Source organism: Xenopus laevis, chromosome 3S (assembly GCF_017654675.1).
Source record: "Xenopus laevis strain J_2021 chromosome 3S, Xenopus_laevis_v10.1, whole genome shotgun sequence".
Classification (NCBI taxonomy): Eukaryota; Metazoa; Chordata; class Amphibia; order Anura; family Pipidae; genus Xenopus; species Xenopus laevis.
The window spans coordinates 23,614,077-23,636,284 of NC_054376.1; the positions used below are offsets into that span (position 1 = coordinate 23,614,077).

A 22,208-nucleotide genomic window follows, 5' to 3' on the forward strand; every position below is an offset into this window, starting at 1 on the left:
ATCATGGATTCCCTCCCTATGAGGGGTACTTACACACTATGCAGGCTTTCTACCTGGCCTGTAGTTTACCGACATTGTTGTCTGATGATGTCAATGTAAAAAATTGGGAAAAACTAAAAATACAGGAGTGGTAACCCGATTTATATGGCCACCTTCCACCTTACCTACTTACCTACTGGGTGTTCTCATTGAGCCTGGGTACACCAAGGGCAAGAAAAGCCACAGCACCTTTAATGTTTAGCTAAAACAGGTTAGATCTATAATAGACTCTCCAGGAGAGTAAAGCTGGCCATAGATGTTGAGATTTTTAAAAGATCCGATCATCATCGTGAGACCACGATTATCTCGGAACGATCGCACGATCATACGAATTGTCCATCAACTAAAAAGACCAATTTGCCAGCAAAACAATGGGTAGTTGCCTGCTTGGCCCTGCAAACATAGATAGATTGCACTGGGACCGACAAAGATTTTTTAACCTGGCTGATCAATTTCCTGACAGATGTCGGCCAAAAAATCGTAAGATGTTCGATCGTTCGAATCCCACTATCCGCACGATAATTTCAAAGGATTGGCTTCGCTAAAATCGGTTGTTCGGCAACAGAAATCTTTGCGTCTATGGGGAGCTTAAGGCAGAGAGTGTAGAAAGAGCAGATAATGTAATGTAGCAGGCCGTACATGCCCAGGCCAGATCATCAAGCAATGTGGTCAAAATAGCCCAAACTGCTTGACATAGTCTGGGCCTGCTTGGGCATCTTTAGTTAGGCAAATATTCTTAGGCCAATGTCTGCAACATTGGGTGCATTCTCTACCAGTCCAGCAGAGAAGCTCTCTTAAAGCCTCTCAAAATTCGGGTAATTCTTTGCTGGCTGAAAATGCTGTGTGGCTGTGGGCCATAGGCATGAGGCTCAAAAACATCTAAAAAATCCAGCCTGAAGGTCAGGTCAGGCGAGATTGAAAGCAAACTATTTATCCTACTGTGAAAAATGAAAGACTGTGGGGAAAAAATGGTGAACAAAGCTGTGTAAAATAAATGGCAAATTTAAGGTGTGCGTGCCGCATTTGACCTCATTATCCTATACAACTTCATACATTGTGTAATCCAAAATCTATTTGAAAAATGTAGATGGCAAGTAAGTTCTGGCGGAAGTTGCAATTTAACTGCAATGGATGGACACCTTATTTTCAGAAAGCATTTTCAAGCTGCAGTTTTCTTTTAAGCAGGATTTTAGTACACCATTTCCCACTCTACTGAAGTTCACAATATTACTTCTGAATCAGTTTATAAAATCTGAATAAGTTCTGTGACTCTCCATTTTGGCGGGTACTCTGCCAGTATCTCTGAAAAACACCAGAGTACAGCATCTGGGTTGGCAGGAGACATCTTGTGTCGCTCTGAGTCCTTTTTACTACAATCGCTGACATGGAGCATGTGCAGCTGAAGCCAAGTCCATATGGGCAGTGCATTGCGCTCATAGTGAAGATTGCAGTAAAGAGGACCAGAAGCCACAAAAGGTGGTGTCCGACAGCCCAGCTGCTGTTCATCTGTGGGATTGTCAGAAGGCTTTCCTTCTCTTTAAAGGAGAAGGAAAGCTACGGAGGCATTTTATTGCCAATAGATTAGCTGCAATAGTGCAAGCTAGAATGCTATATTTATTCTGTAGAATGTTTTACCAAAATGTTCTAGAAGCTCTCTGTTTGTTTAGGATAGCAGTTGCAGTATTAGCTTGGTGTGACAGAAATTCCTGTCTGAGTCTCTCCCTGCTCACTTATAGCTCTGGGCTCAGATTACAGCAGAGAAGGGAGGGGAGAGGAAGAGAAGCAAACTGAGCATGCTCACGCCTGGGGCAAGGAGGTTTAAGCTGAAGGCAGGAAGTCTGATACAGAAGCCCATGTTTACACAATAGAAGGAAAATGCAGTGTTTCTTTTGACAGAGGACTCAGAGCAGAACTACTTTGAGGGTTTACTTGTATATTTAAGTGGACCTTTCTGATTAGGCTTACTTAGTTTTTACCTTTCCTTCTCTTTTAATGTATCCGCCAATCCAGAAGTAAAGGGTGAAGTCCTGACAGAGGCCTCAACTTTCTAAGAGGCTTAGCCTGGACCCCATGAAGGACAGGCTTTGTTGGTAACTAGTCAAGGTTTAGGGCATATTTGAGCTTAGCAGGGGGTGCTGGTTTGGATGGAGGGTGGCCTATTTAGGCCATCATTTTTTTAATTTTTGTTCCTCTAGAATTAGGCACAGAGATTTGCAGTGAAAACAACTATAGCAGATCAAGATGTATTGTGGGTAAAAAAAAGTCCATATTTGCACTTTTTTTCAAATAACTCAAATGGCCCTAAAAAACATTGATTTACTGCAAAATAAGTCTGAGGTTGACAAAACCAAGTTTCCACAGTTCCTTGTTTCACTATTGATATTACAGGCCCATGTTACTCTATTTAGAATTTAAAGGAGCAGTAACTTTAAACTGGAACGTTAAGGTGCCTGGAGATGGAATTGTAGCTAGGATGATGTTCATTCTTTCTTACAATTTTCTGTCTCACCTCAGACAGTTCACTCCATATTCAGCATGATGCACACAGACCATTCAAACTAGTTTATGTATGCTTGTTATATTGCAGACATCCTCATTTCCTCATGCGTGAGTTTATTTAGAAATGAAGGGAGAATTACCTGCTTGATATACATATATTAACTGTAATATTTTATAAATTAAAGGAGAATAGCACAGCTAGGTAGAGGGCACAATCTTGCACCATCTCGAGTCCTCTGCATTGTGATGACCCCCACAGAAGCATGCACATTTAAAACCAATCCAGACCTTGCTTTAGATGCACATGCTCCGTGTAGCGATCACAGAGAAGAGAATCTAGAGCAAACCCCGGCAAATTCCATTTCATTGAATGGGGCTGTGGTTCTTCTCAGGCTTTTGTTATTCATTAATAGGGAAGTTCATCTTAGATTGAACTTTTAGTATCATATATTGGTCTTTTGAGACAATTTGCAACTGACTTTTATTATATCATTTTGTGGTTTTTGAACTATTTTCAGAAGTATTTTTGTTCTCTTTAAGATGAAATTCTAAAAGGCTGTCTGGTTTTTGAGGTTTGCAATAAACAAAAGCAGTTTTATTCCCAGGAAGCATTTTTAACATTATTTGTCTTTCTATTAGACTCTGTCCTATTGAGCTTCCAAATCCTAGAAACCACATGGTTCACATTCCAAAAATGTAAACATTTTAAAAAACATAAAGCCAAATGCAAACTGACTTTGAATATCATTGTCTTCTAAGCACATTGAGGCACGGCAAGGGAATACTAAAATGAAAATTAACTGTATGGCGACATGATGCAACAGCTTTTGTTCGGCTGCACTTTACACTACTCAGCCTCGCTATCTCTGCCTCTTTCTGTGGTCCTATAAACCTCTATTTCTGAAATTTCTCTTCCTCTTGTCTATTTATATCCTGCCTGCTTTTCTATATGTGTGACACAAACTAGAGCACAAGCAAAAAATGCGGAAGCCAACAGCTTGATCTCTCTCCGCTAACCACGTCATGTTTTGTCTTTGTAGAGGATATAGAAGTAAGCTGGGCAGAAAGAAAGCCTTCTGTAGGCCACATATGCTCACCCATGTAAAAATATATGCATTGGTGTTATATATTCACTACAGTGACTTGAGTTACTCTTTGCATTACTTTTAACCATGCTAAGGGGTTATATAATTAAGGATGAGGGTTATGTCCTGTTTCTTAAAGAGGTTAACATTTAGTATATTATACAAAGGCCTATTTAATTGGTTTTGATTTTAATATGTTTTTTTTATAGTTTTTGAATTATTTGCTGACTCTTTCCAACGTTGAAATTGGTTTCACCGACCCTAGCAGCACATAAACTATTGCACTGTGAGGATACACTTGTTATTGCTACTTTTTTTACCCATATTTTTACTTAGGCCCTCTTCTATTCATAATCTGTCTCTCTTTCAAACCACAACCTGGTTGCTAGGTTAAATTGTACTCTAGCAACCAGAAAGCTGCTGAAATTCCAAACTGGAGAGCTGCAGAGTAAAAAGTTAAATAATTTAAGAATAACACATAATAAATAAGGTAGACTGATAGCAAATTGTCTCAGAACAGCACTCTCTACATCAGACTATATAGAATGGGATTCTTATCATGTGGCAATTTATTGTGTCAGTTTTGACAGTCTGTCCAAATTAGATTTGGAAGTGAGAGTTGCCGCATCCCCTGCACGCTTCTTCTTGAATCTGCAGTAATGACTTTCTGATTTGATGAAGAAAGGGGAATGATCAAGTAAGGAGTAATGAATTGTTTGCAACCAGCCTTCTTTAGTTGTCAGTTATGTCTTCTATACAGATTGTTTACTTAATTAAGATGCAAAAGTGCACTTGTCTAGTAACCCATAGCAACATACAAGCAAGTAGCCTTACCTTTCAAAATCTGATTGGTTGCTGTTAGTTGCAAGACTCGATGAGATTGTGTGATTTATAGTAATTTACTCCCCTTATATTATATGCCCCTGAAGGTATTGGCGCCCACATAAATTGGTGATTCTTGTCCCCCTTTGTAACTATCCTGCTGGTCATGTGTTTTTAATGTTATTTCCTTGTTTAGTACCAGATAAGTATCTAAAACTGGGTGCATAAACCCATACATTAAAGGGAATTCCATTTGTGCATCACCCATGCACAGTACTTTCTGCAAAAGATTAGTGCTCATGCACATATATCTCAAACAAATATTCCCTTTGACAGTGTTTGTTTCACAGCGGAAGCTAAAAAGAGGGAGGAACTGAGACCCTGCGAAAGAGAGGAAGAGAATGCAACACAGAGTCTGCAAGAAAGAGCTGCCCAGGATAAGAACAACTGCACAAAGTGAGATAGAGAGAGCGAGAGAAAGACTGTACCGACTGGGCAACAAGGTACCACTGGGGTATGAGTAAGGCAGTGCAGATGCACAACCGAGTAATTAGAAGGTGCGGAGACTGCAAGAAAGAAATGAGAAAGCAAAGATTATATTAAAAATGAGAAGTATAGAGAGCAAAGTTTAGAGATTGAAATATGAATGTGGAAACCAGTAATGCTGGAAGATGAGGGAGAGTGGGTCGTAGGAGTACTATGATTCTGGAGGGGGATTTGCAAACTTTTTTTGAAGAATAACTTAATAGGCAGGTAGGTGGGAACTTGAATAGGAGAAGGAATATTGTCTATTACTTATTAAAAATGATAAGTACCAATGTGAGTTTTCATTAGGAGGATTTTTAGGACAAGTACACTGTGTAGGATATAAGTAGCATTCTAAGTGAGTGGTAGGTTAGGTGAAAGTTTAGAGGATAGCTGTGATCAAGTTAGATGGGTCGGAAAGACAGGAGAGATATAGATCTGGTAGGATAGTGGAAGGTGTGTTTGGGTTTAAGAAGATAGGTGAATGTGTCTGGCACTACAAGTAAAGTTGGCTAGATGAACATTTGATAGGTAAGATACATGATTTGATAGGCTAGTTGGGAATGTGGCAGGATACAGTGTCTTGGTAAGATAGCTGATAATTTGGTAGGCTAGTTGAGAGTGGGCTAGCAGAGTTTTGAAACATAGCCGAGAGTTTGCTTGGAAAGTTTACATTGTACTGGAAAAGTTACTCCAGAGTTTGGCTGGATATAGGTTAGGTTCTGAAGAGCTGAGAATCTGCTAGGTCAGTTTGATAGGACAAGTAAATGCTCTTTAGTATAGGTAAGAATGTGTTAGGCGAGTTATACATCAAAGAGCAAACTGGCTTTAGCTGAAAGTATACCACGACTGGTGAGAGCGTTTTGGATTAACTGAAGGCAGTTAAGGGTCTGCGATGGATGGAGGAATAGTAAAGCAAGGGGCTCTGTACCTGCAACACCAGCAGCGTTTTGGGAAGGTGAGTTTTGCATGATGTGTTTTGAACTGTAGATAATATGCTTTCAGTTTGGGCCGTTTCCTAAATGGACATGATCAACTCTTGCTAATGATCTTTTTTGATTGCTCTATTCAATGGGCCCCAGTACTACTGTCAGCTGAGGATAGAGTTTAGTGAATGCTTCCTGATTGTTTCACTTAAATCTTTAACAAAAAAACTTCAGAATTAAGTGTTTTATTCGAGACACATTTTTGAATGTCATCTATTTTGGTGTAATTTTGCAAATGTAAAATTATTGTTTATTAAATGGGTGGTTTACTATTAGTATGTTATAGAATGGCTAATTCTAAGCAACATTTCAAGTGGCCATCACTTTGTATTTTTTGAATTGTATGCCTTCTTCTTCTGACTCAAAAAAACAAATGTTCTTTGATGCTATTAATGTATTGTTACCGCTACTCAACTTTCTGTTGAGGCCCCCTCCTATTCATATTCCAGTCTCTTATTCAGAACAACACATGTGGTTGCTAGATTATTTTGGACCCAGTTTGAAATTGCAAGCTGGAGAGCTATTGAATAAAAAGCTAAATAACTAAAAACCACAAATAATAAAAAAAAGAAAACCAATTGCAAATTGTCTCAGAATATCACTCTCCATCATACTAAAGGTTCATTTAAAGGGGAACAGCCTTGTTAAGTTAAAGGGATGCTGATACCATTTTAATTTCTCAGGTAATTTTTCAGACATACGTAGGATACTTGAACAGCCAGGTTGCTTCCACTTCCACTGAGGGAAGAGAGCAGCAGCCTGATCTCTTTAACGTTGAAGTTAGATTGAAGTCATGTGGACCTGACATTTTCTATAGCCGTATTATTATTTTTTACAAAAATATTGCATCCCAAGCATATCAGGTCCTTTGGGTGAAATAAATATAAAGTCTATGAAGATTTCCATTCATCCAGCTCATGGTATATCTAATATAAGTAATTCTAAAACAACTGGACTTGCTGAGTAATTATTGAAGACGGTTCACTACTCATCTGAGCAGCTTCTTCTGATGAGTAGTGAAACGTCTTCCAGTTGGTTTAGAATTACTTATATTAGATAAATATAAAGTCAAATCTTTTCTAATTGTGCTGCTGGATATTTCTAACATCATATACTATTGCAATGGCCTAATTGTAAAATATAAAACTGTATTTATATTTTATATTAATTTATAAAGATTTCAAGATACTAATTACAGTATATATATATGTCTGGTTTGTTGCCTTTCCTCCATATGTTTCACTTTATACCCTGTCCCAGTCAACCCACTCCATCACCTCTTCTGTATAATGGCCAATGGTACGGAGAGCATACAGGGTGAATTGAAGTTTGATACCATATGAAAACGCTATTACTGTTTTTTGACAAGTTTTGCAGTTTTGGGAAGCACCAGTGGGTGAGGAAACACTTAAAATGATAGAATGTTGTACTAAATTGTGCAAAACTATATGTAGCATTGAAAATCTAACTCCTCTGCAAAATATTTGATTGAACCGGAGATCCCACCTGTCATTGATTATCACTATTATTTGATTTATATAGTACCTACACTTTTTTAAGCAGAGGTTTATGGATATTGTCTCTGTCTCCCTATCATACTCATACTGGTATTCCACAGTCACACTCTCTTCCCAGAGACTATCTCACTGTTACTATAGGCACCATCTCTCCCTACTATACCTGCTATCCCACAGCCACACCCCCTTTCCAGAGGCCATTTTCTAATCACTACTGCTACTGTGAGGAGGTGTTTGGAGAGCTCTGTGGAGTTGTGGCTTTTCCTAGGCCCGGCTGGGTCTGGGGGATAGTATTGTAGACACTTCTGCTTTGTTTTTATTGCCTTTCCCCACTCCATGGGGAAGAAGGAGACTATGCCTGCAAGTTATTCAGTGAAGACCCGTTTGGGCAGTAGCAGGAGGGCTACTGATCCTAATATAGAGGTGACCGTGGAACGCACAACAAAGGGTAAGGTTTCCTGCTCCATTAAAGGAAAGAAAAAGAAAAAGCTGTCCGAGAAGCGGCATGGAGAGTGACTCTGATTCTGTGGAACTGGAGGCTGGTGTTGGAGTGACTGCAGGGAGCTGCGGAGCTACAACAGAGGCAAGCCAGGAGGAGAGAGTGGAGTCTGATGGCTGCAAGATGGCTGCTGACAGTGAGGAGCCTAGGAGCAGTGTGGCCCTGGAGGTTGCAGAAAGTGCTCTGACCAACCAGGAGATGGCTACAGACAACATGGAGCCTGAGTGCAGTATGGCCCTGGAGGTTGCAGAAAGTGCTCTGGGTGACCTGGAAATGGCGGCTGCCAGTGAGGAACATGGAAACCGTGTGGCCCTGGACACTGAGCAGGTAATGACTGTGACCCCCATGGAGAAAGCAGAAGTGAGTGAAGGGAATGTTCACAAAGTGAGTGAGACTGTGATACAGTACAGGCCTGAAACGTCGCAGACCAGGCTGTTTGCCAAAAATGTACCAATAAAGGCATTTTAAATGGATGGGTGCTGTACGAAAAATTTTCTTTGTGATACAGTATGACACTATTATTAAAGCATTGGAGGACTTGAGGAGTTTGGAAGATAAACAAAACTGTTTAAACAGAGACATTGATAATCTGATAGATGAACTGCAGTCGCTGAAAGGAGAGAGGAGAAACCAGGTTATATGGGACTTGACTTTCCTTCATAAGGACTTGAAGGAGACCGAGACTTACATTAAAGACATTCTGAATGTTATTGAGCCATGGAAGGAGCTTTATGGCAACCGGCAGAGGTTTAAGGAGATGCAGGAAGGCAAAGTGACTGCTGAGACTCTGCTTAAAGTTGCTGAACTGCTTAACGAAACAGAGAGGTCAAAAACTGTTGCTGAATGTAGCAGTGCTACAGACATTACACAATATAATAGTGTTGAAAATAATCCTGATAACCATACTGATAATGTGTTTGCAGCTGCTGTGAGTGCTGGGGGCACTGAGGTGCAGGTGAATGCAATTAATGCAGTTAATGCAATGCATGTGAGTGATGAGGCTGCTTTGGCTGAAGGGGGAGTGAGTGCAATAAATGCTGTGAGTGCTGGGGGCAGTGTGGAGCAAGTTGCAGAGAGAGGTGCAGCTGAGGTGCAGCTGAGGTGCAGCTGAGGTGCAGCTGAGGTGCAGCTGAGGTGCATGTGGTTGATGCAATTCAAGTGAGTGGGGGAGGGGAGGGAAAAAATGGTGTTTATTCTGCTGGGGAGAGCAATGTGCAAGGTGGGAGTGAGAGGGCTGCTGGTGGTAATGTTTGGGAAGGGAGGAGGTTCTTCGCACGTGAGAGGGAAGATGGCTCTGATGATCAGATTGATAAGAGAATAAATGTAGTTAAAATTAAGTGGGAGAATGAGAGAGAGGATTTCCCGGGGCGCAGGTTTGTTGCCAGAAACATAATTAAACAGTTGTTGGATTTCACCCCACAAGATATTTATGCTCTAACAAGTGTCACAGATATTGAATTTGACGTCCGTTTTAAATTATCCCAAGGGTTGGAGGAATTCTGGAGGAGGTATCATTGAAGAAAGAGGCCAAGGAGTGGGAGGGGTTTAGGGTAATACCTGTCTCCAAACCTGAAACTAAAGTTGTGACTATAATGATGAAGAATGAGACGGTACATGAGCAGGACGTCCTCATATGGCTCAGGCGCCTCCCCCCTGGTGCGACTGTTTGATGAGGAGGGTTTTTGGACGGGGGGATATAAAGTCCAAGTTAAACTGCATTTAGAGAAAAATGTTCAGAGTCATCTCCCAAATTCGTTTTTTCATTGGGAAAACAAGGGGTGTCTGCTTCTATGTGGGTCAGCCCAGACTATGCTATAAATGTGGGTCCAACAGGCATTATGCCATGAAATGTAATGTACAGACATGTGCTTTGTGTGGGGAGACTGGGCACCCGAGCAAAGAATGTGTCCAGGCAATAAAATGTAACCTGTGCATGAAGTCAGGCCATGCTTATAGATCATGCCCCGAAGCCTGGCGTAACATTCAGCTTGTCCCAATTTGGCACAGGAGATGAGCACCCCAATGCCAGGGGAGAACCTGCCACAGACTGAGACAAGGAGGGAGGAGAGAGCAGAAGGGGTAAGAGAAACAGCTAGAGGGCCCCAAACAGAGATGAGAGGGAAGGAGGCAGAGAAAGATGGAAGGAAGAGTGACGCAGGGAAGAGTGAAGGGAATAAAAAGACAAAGGTACTGATGTCCCATGAGAAGGGGAGAGGAAGGGATGAGTGGAAATTCCCATTGAAACTGAAAATAGGTTTGTTTTGCCAGGGGGGAAATCATGGGGGGAATTGGCAGAGGAAGAAGAGGCGAGAATAGAGGAAACACATGAGAAAAGGAAAAGTCTCCCTTCCGTTATTTCCAGTAGGAAAAAGAGTAAGAGGGAAGAGATTTCTGAAGCCCAGGAGGCAGATTGGAAGTCCCTTGAGGAGGAGGAGGAGGAGGAGGAGGAGGAAGGAGGGATTGAGAGCCATGAGACAGGTATAAGGATTCAGGTGAAAAGATCAGGAGGCAAAAGTTCTGACAAGTCTTTAAAGAAGAAACATAAAGATGGCTCCTGATATGCATTTTATGAACATAACCAAAATGTTAAATCTTGTTTATGGGCTGATGGCGGAAACATGATGCTTTGTAGGAATGTTTATTTTCCTTTTTGATGTATTATTTATTTATTGCTTACTTCTGATCTGATTGAAATGTAATTGTTTAATATTTTAATAAAATTCTCTCCCTACTATACCTGCTATCCCACAGCCACAGTCCCTTCCCAGAGACTATTATCCCACTGCTACTATAGGCACCATCTCTCCCTACTATACCTGCTATCCCACAGCCACACTCCCTTCCCAGAGACTATTATCCCCACTGTTACTATAGGCACCATCTCTCCCTACTATACCTGCTATCCCACAGTCACACTCCCTTCCCAGAGACTATTATCCCCACTGCTACTATAGGCACCATCTCTCCCTACTATGGGGCAAATTTACTAACTTCCGAAAATTCGTAGACGGCTTCACTCACATCGCAACACTTCGCCAGATGTAGATTCGCCAGGACAACGCTAATTCATTAGCAAGTAAAGCAAAGTTGCAGTAGCATTGCCTAATTTGCATACGGCGGGAAGTTAAAGTTCAATGGATGTATATGTTGCAGCAAATACATTAATACATACACAATCCTGGGAAACCTTAAAAGAAAATAGAGTTGTTATATTGCCCTACACTTGAGCCCAGTGTATAGTTTATGTGCCATATGTTAGGAAATCTAGGGGGGAACCCGGTTACCCCAAAAAAAATTTACGCTCTTTTGCAGCCTATCTCCCTGAAAAAAGGAAAAGACGCTAGCGTTTTTTGGGACTTAGAAAAATTTTCATCTCTTTTTTTGAGGAACTCTTATCGACTCTATTGCACTTTGCCTGGCCTGAGGTGGTGAAGGCAAGTCTGGCACAAGAGGGAACGTTCAGCAAAATCCGCATCTTAGTGAATTTGCATAACTACGTCCATTTGCCAGAGCGCAAATTTTCATTGTGTTAGGGAGCGAAGTACTTCCCAGAGACTATTATCCCACTGTTACTATAGGCACAATATCTCCCTACTATACCTGCTATCCCACAGCCACAGTCCCTTCCCAGAGACTATTATCCCACTGTTATCATAGGCACCATCTCTCCTTACTATACCTGCTATCCCACAGTCACACTCCCTTCCCAGAGACTATTATCTCACTGCTACTATATGCACCATCTCTCCCTACTATACCTGCTATCCCACAGCCACAGTCCTTTCCCAGAGCCTATTATTCCACTGTTACTATAGGCACCATCTCTCCCTACTATACCTGCTATCCCACAGCCACAGTCCCTTCCCAGAGACTATTATCCCACTGCTACTATAGACACCCTCTCTCTCACTATACCTGCTATCCCACAGCCACACACTTCCCAGAGACTATTATCCCACTGTTACTATATGCACCATCTCTCCCTACAATACCTGCTATCCCACAGCCACAGTCCCTTCCCAGAGACTATTATCCCACTGCTACTATAGATACGATCTCTCCCTACTATACCTGCTATCCCACAGTTACACTCCCTTTCCAGAGACTATTATCCCACTGTTACTATAAGTACCATCTCTCCCTACTATACCTGCTATTCGACAGCCACAGTCCCTTTCATTACTTAATACAGATGCTTTTGCTCTGTCTCCTCAGTCAAACTATACATCGACTGGTGTAACTACTGGTTGGGTAGGCCCAGGCCCTCCAGTAACACAACATAATTATGGTCTTTGGCACATACGAGTTCACGTGTGGCACATTTCCCCAATTGGAGGGAGGGGGAAAGGTGTGAATTTTGCATCCATGTCCTTGGTCATGTAATTAACCCACTAGGTACAGAGTCTCCCAATATCCCACTCACAGGGCAATCACCACTGCTTATGGCAACTGCGTAACTGGTCCCTCAGTCATGGTACTGACTGCTGTGATTATAAAATTCAACGAATAGGCCTCTAAATAAAATATAGGGAAGTTCATAGACAACACATGTTACAGCATTGAACAGAACTATATAATTAATTTTTGTTTAACGTGCAGGAAACAGAAAAAAAACTTCCTTCTTATAACCACGGCGGGCAATAACCCACAATTTCTTGTTAAAGGGGAAGTACTGTTCTAACTGTGACATTCTCCTGCTTAGGCAAAGAGGCTTTAAAGCATCAGTTGGGGTTATGTACTGAGTCTGGGAAGGTGCAAAAATCATCACAATCCACTTACTTAACATTCTGTCTAATGTCAATGTCACCTTTAACAGACACCAGAGAAACATTGCGCTACACATTGCTTTTACTAGCAAATGCCAATTTCTACCCGTTTCCATGCCTGGCACCTGCTTTTAGTAAATAAGTATATTCTTGTTTTGTGCAAATGTTATTCAGAAACATATAAACCCATTGTAAGGATAAACAGACCATGAGCAAAATAGTACGGTACATCCATTATATGTTAAACGGCAAGAACAGAGGAGTTATCCCTGTTAGCAGTGCACAGAAGCTGTTTTGCTCTATACTATGGTTTCACATGTGGTGCTACAGTATATTTAGCAGTTGGCCACAACACACCCAAGAGCCTTTTTGACAGTCAAGAGTGGTTACTGAACACAGTGCACAAAAGACTGTTTCTAGGCTTTTTATTTATGTGTTGTGCTACCCTACATCATTATGGTCTAGGACACCCCTGAGCCTATAAGACATACATCTTATGAATATAGTGGGGAGTTTTTAACTCAGTGGTTCAGCAAATGTGGCAAAACAACTACAGTGAAACCTTGATTTTAAGTATCCTGATTTTAAGTTTTGCCACATTTTAATATGTGGTCCCACCAATTTATAATGCCTTTCAATGGGTGCATTTCCCTGATTTTAAGTAAGGTTTTTCTGGATTGTACATGAAAATTTTGTCCTAATGTTCCAAAAAACTGCTTTTTTTCCTCTATGGATGTTATTATTTGTGAAATAAAGAGGTTTAGTCTGACCCTTATACAGTCCTGCACCAATCACTTTAGGTTGTGTATGTGACTGACATAGAGACCTTGCACATGCCCCCCATAGTGTAACATCAACACTGCAAAGCTTAACCCTTGTTATTAACACAGTAAATATTGTATCTCAAATTAAAACAGACTCCTGTGCTTATATCCTTTCAGTACTTGAAGAAAAAGTTACTTTAACACATTTCCCTGATTTTACATTTTCCTGGATTTTACATATTTTTTTCCTAATCCTAAAATGGGGGTTCTAATGTAAACTCTAAAGGTAGTGTAATAGTATTAATATCATTCTGTCCATCATATGCATTTTCTAGGAATATGAATGCATTTAGTGAACTAACCTAATTAACTACAAAATAAAGCAGATGACACTACTATTTGGTTGGTAAAGTAAATTACTGTAGCAACCATATAGCAGCGTGAAGGCCAGGCTGAACAATGCATTGATCTATGAATGAGAAACATGATGGAAGTCTTTCCATGGTTCCCCCAGGAGATCTGATTGTTAACCTGGACATTTGGAACAGCATAACTTGGGTGTCCAAATCAAACAAAAATTAATTTGTCTGGTGAACTTTCTGAATGAGTAGGTGTCTATTGTTTTTTGTTACTTTTTTGCCATACACAGTGCAGAACAGTACATTTAAGTCTATTTTTATTTCACATTCATCCCTCCTTCTCACATAAGCTGTTCTGATGGTGCGATCTTTCTGTCTCCCTACAGAAATGGAAGAAGGTGTGGGCAATGCTTTATGAAGCTACCTGCTCGGGCCTAGCACGCCTAGAGATGTTCGAGGGCTCACAACCCCCAGACAGTGGGCGCAAGCCAGAATGCTGGAAGTTGCTTCAGCTTAGTGAATGCGTCAGTGTGTCAGAACGCAATGGGGAAGGCAGCCCAAAAGACACCCGTTCATTCAGCATTGAGACTGCCCAGAGAGTGTACCTGCTTGCCAGCGAGACATCTGAACAGCCAGGCTGGGTGAAAGCTCTCTGCAGTTTGGCATTCCCTCAGGTTGGTACAGTGTGCAGCCAGCATGTCCCCCTAACCAACATGCATTTGACATACAATGGGCCAGGGTCAGTCAATTGTCCCACAATTCTGTTCCAGAGTTTCCCACAGAGCCAGATGCAATACCATGAGAAAAACTTATCTCACTGAAAACTCTATTGAAGTCTAAGGGTAAAACTACGACTGAAATGGAAGAAATTGAATCTCACCCATTTTTCACCTGATAATCCATGTAATTGATTTAAATTTGGACCAGTATATGAAAGTCAGAACTGTTGCCCTACACTGGATCATTGCATGGATCAATGAAATGGAATAAATTTCCTACTCATATTACTACTACGACTTGCACAGTGTCTTAGGAATCTATGGGGGTTATTTATTAAACTCTGAAAACTAGTTTTTTTTACTATAAAATCCGAATCGTGTTTTTTTTTACTATGAAATCCAAATTTTTTGTGCAAAAAATTTCTTATACCCAAATTTGTTATACCCAGAGGATGGAAAAAGTCAGAATCCGAAAATCCGGCATTGCAGAATTGGCGAGGTTGCATATAAGTCACTGGGTGAAGTCCCGAAAATATCTTGATCTGCACTGAGTTTCGTGCAATAATCCGAAGGTTTCGTAGTTTTCAGGCAAAAATCAGAAAAAAAATCGGAGTTTTTAGGTAGAAAATCCGAAAAATTCCTGCAACGTAAAATAAACAAAATGTATTGATAAATAAGGGCAAAAACCTGTGCGGATTTGGTCAGAGTATTTTTCAGAAAATAATGAGATAAGTTCGGACTTTGATAAATGGGCCTCTTAGTTTTAACAGTTCTCTAGGAGCCAAGCCACCCATTCACCTTGTGAAGAACTGGACTTATACCTTTATGAGCCATGTGCCAGGGTTTTCTATTTTTAATTTACACAGTTTTTTTTTTAAAAAAAAGCCTTTATTTACACCAAAAATCCAATTGTGACGCTATCTTGGGCTATGTTAGTCCAACAAGGTTAATGCCCAGCTATTTACAGTAGAGCAAGGGTTATAATTGACTCTAACGCACAAGGCAGAGCCTTCGCTATGTGAAAGGTAGGAAGGAATGTTGTAGTTATACTACAACTCACAGAGACTACTGTTTTTACTGACTGACACTAAAAAACTACTTTTTTAAATATGAATGCACATTAAAAGCTACCTATAGATCATGTTGATCGTTTTTCACTAATAGTTCTGCTTTTGTAAGTAATTGTTAGTTGAGGTTACTAAACCTGACTGTTTTGCAACCTGACTGTCCCATCTCAGCCTGTCAGTTAAAGTTTCTAATGCTAATGGACTCCTGCTGCACAAATATGGCAGCCCCCTCAGAGAGGAACACAGGGAGTCCAATAGGTAATGTAAAAGCATTGGGCAAATACTTTATGGCAAAATTACAAGTAGCATGCAAAGCCAATGTTATGATAGATGTAAAAAATGCATAATTTCTGGTGTCAGTATCTAGGGATGCACCGAACCCACTATTTTGGATTCGGCCGAACCCCTCCTTTGTGAAAGATTCTGCCGAATACCGAATCTGAATCCTAATTTGCATATGCAAATTAGGGGTGGGAAGGGAAAACATTTTTTACTTCCTTGTTTTGTGACAAAAAGTCACATGCTTTCTCTCCCGCCCCTAATTTGAATATGCAAATTACGATTCGGATTCGGTTCAGTCAGGCAGAAGGATTTGGCCGAATCCGAATACTGCTGAAAAGGGCCGGATCCTGGCCAAATCCTGGCCAAATCCTGAACCGAATCCTGGATTCGGTGCATCCCTATCAGTATCTCTTTGAAAACAAAATAAAAGGATGCAGGAGGTTCTTGCAGCAAACAAACTTTTATTGTCCAAGACAATAAACCCACAGGGTTAGGGCAAGGCCAGAAGTGGCGTTTTTAGGTTGTGTTTTTAAAAAAGCTACATTGGGTGTAAATACGCATAAACTGCACTACCACTGAAACGAATTAAAAATTCACTATGGCAATTCTCAAAGGGCGCTTGTAAGCTGAAAATCCTCCACGGGACGCCAGAATTGTGGCGTTTTTCAGCAGAAACGCCAATACGTCAAGAAACTACCAAATCAATAGACTCTATGGGATCTGCAAGTTTGAAACCACACTTGACATAAATACGCAGCATTTTTTAAAATATGGCATCCAAAATTCTTGCGAGATACATGCCGCATATACATTTTTATGGTGTATTAGGCCGGTGACGTAATTACGTTGTGTATTGACGATCATTCCTGCTCCACTTTGCATATAAATAGCCTTTCTATTTCTAAATAGCTTTTCTATTTCCAGCCAGCGGAATTATGGAGAACGAGAACAATGAGAAGTGCATGTTGGGAAAAGAAACCTACGAGCTGAAAAACGCATGAAAAACCCATGTTTACGGTCACGTGTGGTTTCAGTGGTGTATTTACGCCCCCCGACTGAGCCTTTTTAAAAACGCAATGTAAAAACGACACAGCTGGCTTTGCCCTTTCAGAAATATTTCAATATGCCAAGATAGTTAGGCAGAGACAGCAAGATGGGACACCATGTGGAATCAGTTAGGGTAGGTGAAATGTAAATTAGATAACTAGATACATGGGCATCTGCCCAGCAACTAGGGAGATAAGGAAGTGTAGGGATTTAAAGCCACGAGAACATATTAAACCTATGTGTCCCTACATAAAAACAAGGTTTTTTACAACTTGGCATTAAACAAGTTTCAAAACATAATTAAATTATGTTTCCATGCATAGGGGTCTATAGGGTTCTTCTGTCTGGTCATTCCAGTGGGCTCTTGAGGGAAGAACCAGCATCTGCGAGTCCAGTCCAATGCTATAAGTACTTTATCAGAACCCTGCTACTTACTCTCTATGGTACACAGGAAAATAAATCAATTTTCTAGTGCAATTACATTGTCCCATAACACTCTGGGCGATGATATGAGGAAGTCAGGGGGGCACTTCTGGATATTTATTTTTCTAAAGACTTAATTATGTTTAAAGTTGAGTTTAAAATTCCTCTTGAAAACATTTTGGTTAAGAAAAAGAGCCGTGTACGGTTTTAGGCTGTGAGTGCTAAACAGGTTTCCTCTACATACTGCTCTGTTTCACTGCAGCCACCCAATTCCTGTGAAGACTAATGTTGCTTGACAACTGAGCAGCCTATATTGTTACACTGTAGATAGAAGTGTTATATACCTGTTAATAACATTGGGATTAACCATCATTTTAACCGAACAGGCCAGTAAATGTGGGGGGTTCTTCGCTTGGCAATGTTGTAATTCATATTTACCAGGCAAAAATCATGAGTAGCAGCAGTATCAGATGGAAGATTGCATGGGGTGGGTGATTTTTTTTGGTTTTGGGACATCACCTAGACTGTCAAAAGTAAGTAAAGCAAACTAAACCAAACTTAAAAACAATCAGTGAATATTAAACACTAATCAAGTAAAATACTGTCTTAGTGTGAGTGCTTTTCTGCCGGCTAGGAAAACACCCTGTGTGCCATTAGCACATACAAGTTCTGACACAAGCACACACAACTCACTGAGGAGGGCACAGAAATTGTTCAATGCACATACAGAATTTAGTGCTTGCACAGAGCCTTCCATCACCACAATTTGATGCCTGCAAGAACTTAAAATCAGCTTTTCTATATATAATCAATTTCATTAATTTAAATTACCATCTTTCTGCTCAGGATCGTTTGCCTCTGGAGAGGAAGACCAGCCAGCCTGCCCAGTCAGATCTCCATCTGCAGGAAAATGAGCTCTACAGCACTAAACGAGAGACTGGTAAGAGCCTTTTTGCTGAGGAAGAAGATGGGCTTAAAAATAAAAGGTTTTGTGATCAAAATGGACAATGTCACAAACGTGGATTTGTGGCTGCAACTTTCACCTCTTACTTGGAGCTAATTTCCACCCTTTTGCCAGTTAATTTAAGTAAGAGTCCTTAAATTCATAGCCCTCCCTGGTTGCTTTCAACTCTTCATGAATCATGGGACCATGTACTCCAACTTGAGTAATTCTATATGATATAGACTGTTATGTCCATCTTGTCTCACTGTTGCTGTCTTGGCCTGTTATTCCCACTGTATGTTGGGCTGTGGACTCTTTCAAAATGTTTCACATGTTGATTTGGTGGAAGGCAAACAAAATCCTTAAATATTTGTCCCTTCCCAGAAGCTACTGCTTCTACATCTGGATCAGCTATATTACTTGATCGGTCAGGTGAAATTGTGATGCACCAATAATCTTTGTCACCCTATCTAATCAACAGCTGCTTCTCACATAACCCAAAAAACTGCCTTAATTCTCCCTAGACTTATTCCTGAGTGATGTAGTTTCTTTGTGGGACAGCAGAAATGCTTGGCCTGAGTAGAATGAGCTTGTCTTGTACAATGATAGCCTCCCCATGAAATAATCACCCAGAACGGAAGGTCCATCATGATAATGAGCAGAGATAGATGTACAAGATATCAAAGTTGATACTTCCACTGAAGGAGAGAATGAAAGGTTGGGTAGTTGAAATTGAATGCATTATGGTTTGATGTTCGGTGCATGGAAGGCGCCATTCCTTGACATTATCATAACATTATAGTGGGACCTGTAACTGACTTTCAACTTCTATTCTCATACAGTATTTGTGGTACGAATTAGGCCAACTGAGGCATCCATTCGATGTGGTCTCAATGGAATGTACACATTGTCAGCTGAGAACAGCTGCCTCTTTCTGAGGGACCGCCAAACTGGAAGCTCCCTGTATAACTGGCCTTACCCTTACCTGAGGAGATTTGGCAGAGATAAGGTAATATGCTCCACCATTCCACCCAACACTAAGGTGACAGTTTCAGATCACGTGAAAAATCAGGAACATATATTAAAAAATGTAATTTGGGCTGCCCTTCTATATAGATTTTTTTTTATAGAGGTAGACGCTATTTTTCACACAACCAGGTAACCTTAACCTAAAGTCTCAGTGTTTCTCAAACTGTGAGCCCATCTTCACCTTTTGCTTAATTGCAAAGTGTCAGAGGGCCAGGGAAACATTATGGACAGGGGCGCTCCTCCAATGAGCCGAGTTGAGAAACTTGCCACAGACGGCAGCACCGATCTGGTTGACAGGGGTGGCAAAAATGTAGCTAAGAGTGACTTTCCATTTTTTTAAACCTGGAAATTCGGCTCTTCTGGTGCAGAGAGCGCAATAAGCGGCATGAACCTCCTAGACCCTCTCCAGCATTGAAAATTTGAGTGCGTGGGGTGGGTTGGGGGGCGGCAAAAGGAAGCCCTCCTCAGGTGGCAAAATGGCCAGATTCGCCCCTGATTATGGAGCATATTAATGAAAGAGTGAAGTTAGAGATCGGCACAGTCCGCTAGAGTGAAATTCCACAACTCTCCATTCATTTCTGTGGCATTTTTAATGTCATATTTATGAAACAGTTTATTTTCGCTTTCACCCATTGATATCTGTAAATACTCTTTTAAAAATCCCATAGAAATGAATGGAGAGTGGCAGAATTTCACTGTAGTGGACTGTCTTGATCTCTAGCTTCACTCTTTGATAAATATACCTCTTCTGTCTCTCATAAAGAAACACAATGGTTCCTGGTTCACTAACAATGTTAAATCTAATATTGTCAGTGATTTTCCAAATAAGTTAGACCTAGATCTTGATTAAGCTAAGCAGGTGGGGCCTGAAAGAACTGCTCAAACCATTGATATCAAGTCTGATGGCCTCTTGGTGCTTCAACCTGACAATGGCAAGCTATTTGCTAAATCTGTTCCCAAAACCTAGAACTGTAATATGAGACTACTTTATATAAACCTTGCTCTCTAAGGCTAGACCAAAACTCTATTATGAACTGTTACCCACAAATCAAGCAATAATGTAAGACTGATCCCCACACACATAGCACTTTATTATGAGACTGCTTTCCGCTTACCAAGAACTCTAATAAAAGTCTGGTTTCCACTTATGTACAGCTTAATGGTGAAACTACTGTTCCTCCTTCCTAATGTTAGACTGCTTCCTTAATACATGAAAGTCTTATATGAACTGTTCCCATATAGCCATTAATAATATGAGGCTTCTTCCCACTTACATGGAATTGTATTATAATACTGCATCCTGCTTGCTCAGAACTTTCATATCAGACTATTTTTTGACAATACACTATTCTACCTTTTTTTTATTCCTTACAGAGCATGTTCTCATTTGAAGCTGGCCGCCGTTGCAATTCTGGTGAAGGAAGCTTTGAGTTTGAGACTCCTCTTGGGGGTCAAATTTTCCAGGCAATAGAATGTGCTATCAACACACGCAGTGGAAAACAGCAAGTGATTGAAGAACAACCATTGTCTTCCAGAAAAAGAACCACCTCCCTTTTACCTAAAGGCCCTGCAGTTCCAGTGCCATGTCCTCAGAGCGATGTGATTGGCAAGCCATCCATTAAAGAGGAGAGTGAATATGCAGTGCCCTTTGATAAGGTAGCACAAAAACTCTTAGCTACTGGTTTTGGAGGTCTTTTAGGACCCCAGGTACCTGCACAAGGAAAGCTCCCAAAAACTCATCAGGCAGAGCCCATATACGATGAGCCAGGGACTCCTCAGAATCCTGTTTATGATGAGCCAGAAGTCATAAGGTCTGAGGCCTGGAAGACTCAGGCCACTGATGCTCATGAAACTGGTTATGAATACCCCTATTTACCAGGATGGGATGATTATGCAGTGCCCAGGGGATCTGGTGCTGATGGGGAGCAGCAAGGAGAGGCAGAGGAATGGGGGGAAAAAGGAGAAAGGGCATATGATAATATTACGTTAAAGGGTGGGAATGAAAACTGAGGGGACCTGTGAATCTCAGTTTGAATTGAACTATTGTTGATACCACCCTGGCAGTGGAAACGTTTACAGGACTTGATTTAACCGCTGCTTTGCATTAAATGGGCTTTCTAAATTTCTTAAGCCTTCCAAATAATCCTGCCAGCCAATCCCAGTATGCATTGCAGTAAACATTGGAGATGTCTGGCAAGGAAATTATTACAGATGTGATACACTCAGGGACATTTAGGTATAGTAGAATTCAGCTGAATCCAAAATTAAACTAGAATCTGGTGAACCCGCATTTTACATATGACAAGAACATTTGTGCTACTACTATAAACTGTTGGCCAATAAATATGTTTCTGAATCTCCTTTTTTATACTCATTTGAAGTTCTCCCTTTAGTAATAAATGGCATTTCCAGTGCCCTGGTGAAAGGCATGATATGCAGTAAATGTATGTGTGGCCAAGGGCAGTTCTGCTCATCTGGTGATCCAAGAGGTGGGACAAGGTGGTTCATTCCGTTGTTTGACCCCCATCGGCCAGTAATTGTATTATATGATGGGCATGTGTTGATCTGTTAGTAGAGGAAAGTACATGTAGCCCACTATGGTTTCACCTCACGTGATGGGAATGTCCATGCTTCCAAATACTTGACCAGCCCTGTCTGGTCAGATATTGTTTAGGAAGGCCATGGTTTTGGCCTCATACAAGGGCTAAGAGGCTGCAAACTTCAAAAATGGGCAAGTTTAGTGGCCAAAGTTGTAAACAAACAAAACCAGGGTAAATGACCATTTTCTTCGTAGTATTTATATCTAGTCATGTTTTGCATAGTCTGGCACCTCCCTG

The 22,208-nt window shown here is 40.8% G+C and overlaps 1 protein-coding gene across 3 annotated transcripts; it reads left to right on the forward strand.

The window, feature by feature from the left end:
• Nucleotides 1–4,699: 4,699 nt before the first annotated feature.
• dok2.S (docking protein 2 S homeolog) lies at nt 4,700–21,731 on the forward strand. Of its 3 annotated transcripts, none has more exons than XM_041588099.1 (5): nt 4,700–4,948; nt 14,248–14,535; nt 18,246–18,339; nt 19,185–19,351; nt 20,746–21,731. In XM_041588099.1, exons 1-5 carry the CDS (start codon nt 4,847–4,849, stop codon nt 21,379–21,381), a joined length of 1,287 nt encoding a protein of 428 aa, XP_041444033.1. In that variant the 5' UTR covers nt 4,700–4,846; the 3' UTR covers nt 21,382–21,731. The 3 variants fall into 3 exon arrangements, with proteins under 3 accessions (XP_041444033.1, XP_018110541.1, XP_041444035.1); XM_018255052.2 differs by having other exon boundaries at nt 4,855–5,928; XM_041588101.1 differs by lacking the exon at nt 4,700–4,948 and adding an exon at nt 9,049–9,130.
• The last annotated feature ends 477 nt before the right edge of the window (nt 21,732–22,208 follow it).

Coding starts and splice junctions, on each gene's coding strand:
- dok2.S (XM_041588099.1), top strand. CDS start 4,847: ATGCAACACAGAGTCTGCAAGAAAGAGCTGCCCAGGATAAGAACAACT. Junction 4,949..14,247: donor TGTACCGACTGGGCAACAAG/GTACCACTGGGG, acceptor GTCTCCCTACAG/AAATGGAAGAAGGTGTGGGC. Junction 18,340..19,184: donor CAGCACTAAACGAGAGACTG/GTAAGAGCCTTT, acceptor ATTCTCATACAG/TATTTGTGGTACGAATTAGG.